Below are 11678 nucleotides of genomic sequence, written 5' to 3'. Positions count from 1 at the left end.
AGAAGCCAGTTACTGTTTCCATGACTGCTCCTCAGGCAGCCAGACCGATGCTGGGGCTCAGTTCAGAATCTTATTTGTTCCTGCTCTCCTGCTCTCCTTCCGTCTGTTTTGTTTTGTGTTTTTGCAGTGCCCTATCTTAGTCTGGTTAGGGGCACAAACACTAAAGCCTGGCTTCCTGGGCTTATAATCCTCGCTTGACTACCTACTAGCTAGGAGAACGTGGCAAATCACACATCTCTGTCCTCATCTCTCTGCTCGTCCTGAGTCTCAATCCAAAGAATAGGCATCCCCAGTTTTAGCCCCTCCGGGAGCGTGAGCATCCCAACATAACCAGTTTGAGACTGTGCTCTGAGGCAGGTTCTTCTTCAGTGTAGTTTACTTTTTCCTCGGCCCCGCAGCCCTGCACCGAGACCCGTCTTGGCCGGAAGCACGGTAGTAGATCAGTAAATTTTGTTTTATGTATTTCCTCACAATTTAAAAAAGTAATGGTAATTGAAGAAAGGCAAAACTCAAGTTCAATGTTCTTTTATTACCAACAAAACAACTGAGTATCTGCAAAATGTCTGGTAGAAAAGCTTACTTCACAACTCCACTTTCAGGGGCCAGGGAGATGGTTCAGTAGAATAAGTGCTTGCCTGGTAAGCGCAAGGGCCTGGGTTTAATCCCTGGTTACCCCAAAACTTCAGAACTCCACTTTCACTTTATATATATTTTCCTCAAGCAATTATTTTAACACATCAGCTTATCTGTTTTTACTTGCCCCAGTCTAACCATTTAATGGGAACGACAATATTCTTTAGAATGGGGTATAAATTTGAAGGTTTACTCACAATGCTTTCCACTGAGTGACAAAAATCAGTATTTGTTGTTTCCATATAGGCTTGTAATTTCATTATAAAGTAAGAAAAAACATTTAAAGAGACCTGTTTTTGTGAAATAACTACTAAAAACACCGTGGAAGCCAGGCATGGTGTGCAAATCCAAAATATATATGAAGAAAATGGTCTGGGGAGGGCCGGCCAAATAGCTCACCAGATTAAAGTGCCTACAAGCAGGCACAGGGGCTGGGGGTTCAATCCCCAGGCCTGCCATGCTGGCCCCACCCCCAGGGCATGCTGAGATGGCAATTGACACTGGGTGTGGTGGTGCACACCTATAATCCCAGCTCTTGGGAGGTTGTAAACAGGTGGCTCATTATGAGTCTGATTCAGTAGTGAGACCCTGAACACCCTACCCTATAGACCCTTCCCTAAAATAAAAAAAATAATAATAAAAAGGTCTGGAGGGATACAAAATACTCAAAATATTAAGAATCTCCATTCTATGAGAAAATACTGGGATTTTTGTATAGTATGTTTTTGTGCAATCCCAAACATCACAAATGTTACAAGAAAAGCAGCTGTGTGCCCATGTTTCTCACCTAGGTGTAGCGTGGCAGCCAGCAGGGCATGGATGTAGACTGCAAATTGGGCCCGGATCCACTCATCACCTCCTTCCCAGCCTGTGCCATCCAGGAAGACATCGTCTCGATTTTCCGTCACATGCCTCACCAGATAATCTGCAAACCTGAGGTCTGCAGTGGTCGGGTGAAGCAGCTTCCTGAGTTCTGGGTCCTGGATCTGGATCAGAGCTTCTTCTACCTAGAGGACACCCAGGTACAAGTCAGAGCCTGGGCATTCAGGCAGATATCCACGCCACACTTTAAAGAGTAACTACTGGGAAGTTGGAGCTGGAAATAAAAAAATATGAACAACAGCACTCTCAAAAGGTAAGTCTAAAAAAAGACAGGTTTTTACACTAAAGTTATTTCGTTTTCATTTAAAACATTTTTTTTTTTTGCTTTTGAAGAAAAAATATATATACGTACACATTGTTTTGAATTAGAAAAGTAATTTATATTGATTTTTTAATTTTTTGACTTTTTGAGACAAGGTCTCAATACACAGTTCAGGCTGGCCTTGAACTCTCTTTGTAGCCCACGCTGACCTTGAACTTGAAGTGATCTTCCTGGCTCAGCCTCCTGAGTGCTGGGATTACAGGTATGTGCAACCATGCCCAGCTATTGTATTCTGGAAAATACAGATACATGGTACAGTAAAATCACCTTTATCTTACCCACAGAAATGAATTAAGTATAAATCTTCAAAAGTTTTCCTTTTAAATGGATACTTTAGAATATTCATGGGCTGGCCAGATAGCTCACTGGAGTAAAGCATTTGCTTAGGCGGGCACAGGGACTGGGTTCAATCCCAGGGGTGCCCTGCTCATGGGCTGGCCGGATAGCTCAGTGGACTAAAGCACCTGCTTAGGCAGGCCCAGGGACTGGGTTCGATCCCAGGGGTGCCCTGCTGGACCTGCCCCCAGGGGCCACCAAGAGGGTGACTGAGACTGGGCGTGGTGGGACGTGCTTATAATCCCAGTGCTTGGGAGCCTAATGGGAGGATCACTACAACTTTGATCTGTGTAATGAGACCCTGTACTCGATACATTAAAAAAAATAATTAAAAATAATATTCTTATGATTCAGAGAAATATACATAACTTACATATTAATTTTGAAGTAAAGTAATAAATATTCATGAGCCTTCCCAAACCTCTCCAATAGAATGGACCAATGTTGCCATCTGCACTTCCTGTCCTGGATGGTATATACATTTCTCCTTTCTCAAATTTGAGATCAAAATAAATGTAAATTCAAATCTTGGATTTTTCATTCACCATATTATAACCATTTTCCCACAAAGCCTGTAGTTTGTGTCAGAAACTACAAAAACTTGATGTGACTAAAATTTCTTATTTTATTTTATTTATTTATTTTTTTGCGGAACCGGGGATTGAACTCAGGTACTTGCTCTTGCCAGGGAAGTGCTTATTCCACTGAGCCATCTCCCCGGCCCCAAATTTCTTTTTTTAAAAAAAATTACTTTTAATTATAAAATTATTTAAATTTTTAAATATACCAGTAAGCTATTAAATATGCAATCTTAGCTTAATATTAAGAGAGTATTAAATAAGCTAAAAAGACTGAAATTATTTGAACAATAATTTTAATAACCATGAGATTATGGTCTGCTCATATTGCTCTGTTTGGAGTCCTGAGCTACTCATGTTCTATTGCTTAGCTCCTTTAGACAGACAGTAACATCTCTGCTTAATGTTATGTCCCCCTTGCAGGGCTATTATGAGAATTTGATGGGTTAATGTATACAAAGCATTCTGGATGCCAGATCCAGCAAGCAATTATTTAGTGTTGTTATATTTTCTAAATGACATTTCAGAAAGGAACACAGGGGCCAGCATGGCTGAGCACACACACTCAGACATAAACATACTTCCACGATGGCATCGCTGAGGTGTTTCTGTTGTCGAAAAAGGATGTTAGTAGCTCCGGCAACAAAACCCCGAACGGTGACGTCAGAGAGAAGGTGATGCTGCTGTAGGGCCATGTAGGGCAAGCACAAATAACCCTATGGATCACAAGAGCACCAGAAAACATCAGGAAGGTAAAAGAAAGGCTCCTACTCTAGTCGAGCTACCAGTCACAAAAGGCGAACACTCACAAAAACACCCATCTCCCTGCCTGGCCCCAGGTGGCTCATATTTGGCTTACTCCTGCAGAACTCCAGGGCACCTTGGGTCCCCACTGCAGTGAGTCCGGTTTCTTGATTAGAAGAAATTAGCATGATTAGCTTATCTTCTGTACAAATGGCTAAATACTGGTGAGGTGGTTTAACACCAAGGGTTACTTGACCATTTCATTTCTGGTTCAATGTAGAAACCTCTACAGTAGTAAACTGGACTCTTTTTATTTAGAAAAATGTTAAGTCCCTTAAATGTACTATATATATTTTTAAAATTTTATTTATTTATTTGTGTGTGTGTGTGTGTGTGTGTGTGTGGCCAGCTCAGCCCGCCAGGGGGCGGGGCTGGCTGGCATGTGGTGCTGGGGGATTGAACCGCGGTCCCTGTGCTTTGCTAAGCTTGTTCTAAGTAGGTGCTTTAGACCACTGAACCATCTCACCAGCCCCTAAGCATTTTATTTTATTTTTTTCCAGAACCGAGGATTGAACTCAGGCCGTTGTACTTGCCAGGGAAGTGCTTATTCCACTGAGCCATCTCCCCAGCCCCTGTACTATATGTTTTTTAGCAGACAACTTAAATGCATATATCTGCACACAATTGCCAAAACATTATTACAAGAACAGCAAGGTACTGCACCATTCTGTCCTACTGTTAAAAATCATGCAAAAAAGATATTTGCTTCAATAACCGTGGATTTAGTGAATTTTCACTTGAATTGTATTTGAAACAGCACTCTTGAAAATTATAATTTAGTTGGGTGTGGTGGCATAACCCTATAATCTCAGCACTCAGGAGGCTAAGGCAGGATGATTGCCATGAGTTCGAGCCCAGTCTGGACTACATAGTGAGTTTAAGGGCAGCCTAGAATATACAGCAAAACCCTGTCTCAAATAAATAAATAAATAAATAAATAAATAGCCGGGGAGATAGCTCAGTAGAATAAGTGCTTGCATGGCAAGCGCAAGGACCCGAGTTCAATTTCTAGTTCCGCCAAAATAAATACATAAATAAATAACCAACCAACCAACTTCAGTAGGCATGGAAGTAAACAAAAGCCAAACTGAAACAAATTCACAAAAACCCCAAATACCCCAGAATACTTCCTGAGTAAAGGTGTCAATAGTAAAATGATTTCCCAAGAAAGGATATGAAACTTCTACTGAAAGATCCTATATCTGAATAGTGGCATGGCTCATGTATGAAGCCAGGAGGGCAGATTTGCTGAGCCCCTGAACTTGGTTTTAAGCCACAGCTTTTTTTTCTTTTTTAATTTTTGGCGGAACTGGGGATTGAATAAACTTGGTTTTAGCATCTACTTCTACAACAGTTTTCTTTTTCCACACCTCATCACTGAGTACAGTTGCCTAGATGATATATCTGATAATCTGATGACTTCCCGAGACAAGTCTAAGGACAGGAGCTATACCTCGAATGATTCTGGATTCTTCACTAGGAAACCCCTTTGTTGTTTGACACATGGTTGTTTAATACTTAATATGGCAGAGAAGACTCTCAGAAGTTGGAATACTGATCTAGTAACTTGATTTTATTGGTATCCTTAAGAGCTTCTTTCCAATAAAAGTAGCAAAGATAAATCAATGTCTATGCATTACAGTATCTTAATATAATGCTTCTTAACTCAGGTGTCTTGGAACTAAATACTCAAAGGATAAAATCTTGATTCTTACTGAGAACCACTCAGTTGCAACAGCTGGATTAGGGCTCATAGTTCCTATCTGACTTATGGGCTATGTATTTAAAAGCAGAAGATGACATCATCACCTGCAAATACCTTTTTCCAAACAAACTATTATAACATTGAATACTTCTTCAGACTTGATTTGGCCCCCAGAGAACATCCACTTCCCAGTTAGGAGTGAGAGTCCTTGATAAAGAAACTCTCAAGAACTGCCAATTACTACAAAAGATTTGTACTGCTGAACAGTAGGAGTAAGAGAAATTACTTGCTGACAGTGCTACATTTCTTGAAAGATTCTGTTAGCAAAGAAAAAGTATATTATCGATACCAGAATTCTTGGTTAAGTATAACAGCATCAAAACTAAGAAGTATTGTATGTTTAAAAAAAATAAGGAACTGGAAATGTAGCTCAGTGATGAAGCACTTTGCTTAGCATGTGTGGAACCTTCGGTTCAATAACCAGTACCAAACTACACTCGCGCACAAACTCCTGTAAGCACAAAGTTACAAAGTTTATCTATAAGGAATAATACGTATAAGAAAGGGGCAGAAAAATGGATATGGTCTGCTACGATTTGTGTTAACAGGGCATTTCGTGATGATACTGACCACACCTGGAGAGGACAGCCAGGCAGAACACTGAAAAAAAGAAACTGAATAAGACACTAGAAGACTGAAAAACCTCCCAGGTTCATGTATCAGTACAATACATGTAGACTACTGCAACAGAACAGAGGACGCTGAAAGAAACCCATGCAACTACAGTCATCTGATTCTTGACAAAGGAATATAAAATATACACTGGAGAAAACAACAGCATTAAAGCTGTTGGGAAAACTGAATATCCTGATATAAAAGACTGAAACGAGAGCCTTAACTTTCACCTTATACAAAAATCCATTCCAAATGTATCAGAGTTAAGACCTGAAACTGAAACCACCAGAGGAAAAAATAAGGCAATCACTTGATGTCACAGGCTTAGGTAAATAAGACTTCCCAAGTAGCATGCTAGTAACATAGGAAGTGTCTCAGTTAACTTTTTTCCTTGTTGCTGGGACAAAATACCCAACACCCAAGATTAAGGAAGGATAGGTTTATTTAGCTCAGTTAGTGGATGTTTCAGTCCATACTCGGCTGGCTCCAAGGCAGAGTTAACACATGACAGAGGGCAGCCTTTATGGTAGTGGAAGACAGCAAAGTGTAAGAGGAGGAGCAACTGCAGCAGCCAGCAAGCCTCTCTCCCCTACTCATACTGTATTCAGGCTATCTGCACCAAGGTGGGTATAGCATTGATACCCATAATCCCCACATTGAATCATGAATTAATCACAAACTCTAGAAGCTGTCCCAATGACTGCATGAGGGCAGTTGGGGGGACAAGAAGACATAAACCATAACAGGAAGTAACAGGAACAACTTAAAAAATGGGATTAGATCAAGTTAAAAAGATTCGGGGCTGGGGTGATGGCTCAGTATAATAAGTGCTTGCCTCGCAAGCGCAAGGGCCTGAGTTCAATCCCTGGTTCCACCAAAAAAAAAAAAAAAAAAAAGATTCTACACAGCAAAAGGAAACAACAGAACAGACAACTTACAGACTATGAGAAAAATCTTTGACAGCTTCCCTTCTGAAAAGAGAACTAACATTCACAATACATAGAGAACTCAGAAATCTTAATACCCAAAACCCAAATATCCCAATCAATAATTAGGCAAATGAAGAGAACACTTATCAAAAGTAGTACACATAGGTAATGAAAATCTAAGTTACTGTGGAATCTCATCTTACAGCTGACATCAAGAATATAAGCAATAGCTTTTTACCAAGATGGCGCCGAAAGCAAAGAAGGAAGCCCCTGCCCCTCCCAAAGCTGAAGCCAAAGCAAAAGCTTTGAAGGCCAAAAAGGCCGTGCTGAAAGGCATCCACAGCCACAAAAAGAAGAAGATACGAACGTCGCCCACCTTCCGCCGTCCCAAGACGCTCCGGCTCCGGAGGCAGCCCAAATACCCTCGGAAGAGCGCCCCCAGGAGAAACAAGCTTGACCACTATGCCATCATCAAGTTCCCCCTGACCACAGAGTCCTCCATGAAGAAGATTGAGGACAACAACACACTCGTGTTCATTGTGGATGTCAAAGCCAATAAGCACCAAATCAAACAGGCTGTAAAGAAGCTTTATGACATTGATGTTGCCAAGGTCAATACCCTAATCAGGCCTGATGGAGAGAAGAAGGCATATGTTCGACTGGCTCCTGATTATGATGCATTGGATGTTGCCAACAAAATTGGGATCATCTAAACTGAGTCCAGCTGGCTAATTCTAAATATATACTTTTTTCTCAGTAAAAAAAAAAAAAAAAAAAGAATATAAGCAATAAAGGGCTGGCCAGATAGCTCAATGGACTAAAATGTCTGCCTAGCCCCAGGGCGCGCTGAGATGGCAATTGAGACTGGGCATGGCGGCGCATGCTTCTAATCCCAGCTTTTGGGAGGATGAACAAGTCTGATCTACATAGTGAGATCCTGTAGACCCTATCCTAAAAAAAAAAAAAAAAAAAAAAAAAAAAAAAAAAAAAAAAAAAAATATAAACAATAAGAGCCAGTAAGGATATGGGGAAAAGAAACCCTTCCTTCTACAGGTTGGTAAGAAAGTAAATTAGTGCAACCACGATAGAAGTCATCATGGAGATACTTCAAAAAAGGTAAAACTAGAACTACTATTCTTCCTTGTTACACACCTAAAGGAATTAAAGTCATCTGTAGAGGGCCATGGTGATGGCTCAGTAGAATAAGTGCTTGCCTGGCAAGCACAAGAGCCTGAGTTCAATCCCTGGTTCCGGGGGAGGAAAAAAAAAAAAAAAAAAAAGAGAAGTCATTTGTAGGGATACCTTGCATAATTTTGTTTATTGTGACCTAAATGCCCATCAACAAATGAATGCTGAAAGAAAATGTGTTTTGTTGTTTTTTTTTTAAATGTTTTTGCAGTACCAGGGAATGAACTCAGGACCCTATGCTTGCCAGGCAGGTGCTTATTCTACTGAGCTATGTCCCCAGCCTGAAAATTTGGTTTAGACATATAATAGGACAGTGTACTTGCCAGGTGGGTGCTGTGCTGCTAAGCTACATTCCCACCCCTCCCCTAACATGTGGAGCTTAAAAAAAAAATGTAAGTGGGGGAAAAAGAAAGCTTCCTCCCACTTCTTAATTAGGATACGTGCTGTCAAAAGAAGTATTTTTTCCCCTCTTTTTTGTGGAAGGGTCTTGTTATGTTGCCCAGGCAAATCTTGAATTTCTGAGCTCAAGCAATCCTCCCTCCTCCACCTTCAGTGTAGCTGGGAATACAGATTACAACTGTAGTATTTTAATAGATATTTATTAGGTGCTATCAAGACTATCTGGATTTCCTCAATTCATTCTTTTTTCAAAGAGAAATCTGAGTACTTCAGAACAGACCCAACACAGTGATTGTTGATTTTATATACACTAAATTTCAAAATTTTTTCCAATCAAAACCTTCAGTATTACTTCCATACAGCTTTACATTATCATAGATGTCACACCAATATACATGTAGTATTAAAAATATGTTGAACACTGAAAGTTAAATTCTTTTTTGTTTTGTTTTGTTTGTTTGTCTTGGCAGAGCCGGGGACTGAACTCAGGCCCTTGCGCTGGCAAGCGCTTATTCTATTGAGCCATCTCCCCTGCCCTGAAAGTTAAATTCTTTAAGTCCTCAATACAGGACATAACACCTTACCTTTGTGAAGATGGCCAGGGGCATACCATACTGGTCCTCTTCCAAACCTGAAATGAGTCCTGGTATGAGTACCACCTGCCCTGTGTTAGCTTGAGGTTGTACAGTAATTGGAAGACTGTCTGAGGGCACAGAGTCTTTTGAAAATAAATCTGTCTGGTCTGACCCCACCTGTTCCCTTTCTTTTGAGTTGGGGTCTTCTAAGATACTAGGATCCAAAGTTTCCCAGTCACTTTCTGAAGACTCTGGAGATGGACGAGAAGGAGGTTTCAAATATTGAGTGGCATCAAGTTCTTGTCTTTTGCTGTGATCATCTTCTCTATGGAGCAAAGGCTTTTCAGTCTTGAAGGCAGCATCTCCCCCATGGTTTCCTATTGTGGTACTCTTGACAGCTCCTAGATTGGCCTTTGAAGAGTCAGCAACAGACCCAGAGAGAGAGTCCTGTGTAGCAGCATTACTATCTGGAAGCCCAATATCTTCAGACATGCTTTTGCGAGGTTTGTACTGTGAACAGTCACGGAGACCATGTTCAATCATGCCTGAAACACACAATATTGGAGGGTGGCCCGGCTTATGAAAATACAGAGGAAAACAAGAACTGTATATTTTGTTTTATATAGTGTATCTCTAAGAACTTTCAAAGGTACACATTTTAGTAAAATTTAAAGAACACCCAGAGTTTGATAAGCTGTGGGTGCAGAGAGTGGACCCCAGAGAGCCATGAACAGCCCCACTGCTGCTACTGGCCCCAGTCACTATCACCCCAAACATGAGCAGCACAGGTGAGACCCAGCTGCTTGCTGCCCTGTCCCGGCCCTCAGTGTTGTTGATACCAAGTCCTGCACCTCAAGCAGCAGTGCAGGGAGCTGCAGCCCGGGTGGCCTCACATTGGCAGCACCTGCCTGTGGGGACAAGAAGGTCACCACAATAAAGGTTTTAGAAACAGTAAAATGGGTTCAATATAAGAAATGATATGGTTTCATCAAAGGAATGACACCAAGGAAGATGTATTTGTACACCAGATTGTCATAAAGAAGAATAACCCCAGGAAGTATTTTCAGTGTAGGAGATTGGGAAACTGTGGAATTTGATGTTGTTGAACGAGAAAAGGATGTGGAGGCAGCAAATGTTACAGGCCCTGGTGGAGTTCCAGTTCAAGGCAGTGAATACGCAGCAGATTGTAACCATTATAGATGCTATCCACATTGTAGGGGTCCTCCAAACAATTTCCAGCAGAATTACCACAATAGTTACAGTGAGGAAAAGGCTGAGGGATTGAAGAGTGCTCCCAAAGGCCAGGCCAAACAATGCCAGCTCTACTGTAGGTGAAGGTTCCCACCTTACTACATAGGGAGACTCTATGAGCGTCGACCACAGTGCAAGGAGTGATGGAAGGTGCTGACAACCAGGGTGCAGGAGAACAAAATAGACAAGTGAGACAGAATGAGTATCAAGGTTATAGACCACAATTTTGCAGGGGCCTTCCTCCCCAAAGACAGCCTAGAGGATGGCAATGAAGAAGATAAGGAAAACTGAAGAGGTGAGACCCAAAGTCAGCAGTCACCTCAACTTTCACCCTGTACTGTGGCGTGGCAACTTCAATTATCAAAAGAGAGGCCCAGAAAATCCTAAACCACAAGGTGGCAAAGAGACAAAAGCAGCCCATCCATCAGATGAGAACTGGTCTTGAGGATCAGCAACATGGGACTGAGTAAATTCCAGCTTAACATCTCTACCCTCATCTGGTTTAGTCATCCAGCAAGAAAAATGAATAGGAAATCCCAGCATTAAGAAATGAACAAAAGGAAAAAAAAAAAAAAAAAAGAAAGAAAAAAAAGAAAGAAAAGAAATGAACAAAACATTGGAATTGAAGACTATAAATGCTTGCTTTTTGCCCACTGACCAGATAACTACAACTATCTGCATTATCTATGCAGCATGGATTTTTTTTATTATTTTCACCTAAAGACATCTCATTTTGGTAATGACAAACATTTTTTTTTAAAAGTCTGGTTTTTCTCAATACACTTGTAAAAACTTTTAAATTGTTTCATATCTGGTCAAGTTGAAATTTTTAAAAATTTCATTTTTAATTTGCAATAAAAGTTTACAATTTACTTTTTCAAAAAAGCAACAACAAAAAGTGAAAAATAAAGAACACCTAGACAAAAGAGAAAAAGCTACTGCCAAAAGGAACACGTGTTATTAAAATAGAAATGTTAGCCCAAGTATAAATTTAAGTAAAAGAACAAATAGATACTGCTTGTCTTACCTGGAAAAAGGGATAACACAGTCATCAGTGCACCCACTAATTTATTCACTGGAGAAATATAAAAAAGAACCTGGAAGAGATTCAATCAAAATTAAATTAGACAAAAAGAAAAAAACTTAAATTAGACAATCTTTGAGAATTTAAGAATACACAAAGAAAAAACAGTAGGTTCTTTGTGGAAGAGTATCAGTTAATAAATATACAAATAATAAAAAAGATCATGACTCGGGTAATAATTACCAATGGCAACTAAAACTGAAAGATTATTGAGCCTATTAATTTGATAATCACCACCTCTTCAACCAAATGGTCAAACTGCATCACCAAAAAATAGCACAAATGGTGCTGAGCCTTCTGATGTCATATCCTGAGGA

At 40.4% G+C, this 11678-nt stretch overlaps 1 protein-coding gene across 3 annotated transcripts in view; it reads right to left on the bottom strand.

The window, feature by feature from the left end:
* Positions 1-11678, bottom strand: part of Avl9 (AVL9 cell migration associated) — a 57393-nt gene that overhangs the window by 14956 nt on the left and 30759 nt on the right. For 2 of the 3 annotated variants that reach the window (XM_004629551.2, XM_023713456.1), the window contains 4 exons: positions 11305-11374; positions 9036-9571; positions 3333-3467; positions 1421-1640 (listed from right to left, as the gene is read on the bottom strand). In XM_004629551.2, coding sequence (XP_004629608.1) covers positions 1421-1640; positions 3333-3467; positions 9036-9571; positions 11305-11374 — 961 coding nt within the window. The remainder of the gene's footprint in view (positions 1-1420; positions 1641-3332; positions 3468-9035; positions 9572-11304; positions 11375-11678) is intronic. The other variant, XM_023713455.1, reaches the window with a different exon arrangement.

The sequence above is a fragment of the Octodon degus genome, unplaced genomic scaffold (genome assembly GCF_000260255.1).
Source record: "Octodon degus isolate 3935 unplaced genomic scaffold, OctDeg1.0 scaffold00031, whole genome shotgun sequence".
Classification (NCBI taxonomy): Eukaryota; Metazoa; Chordata; class Mammalia; order Rodentia; family Octodontidae; genus Octodon; species Octodon degus.
This window is presented reverse-complemented; position numbering and strand designations above follow the sequence as displayed.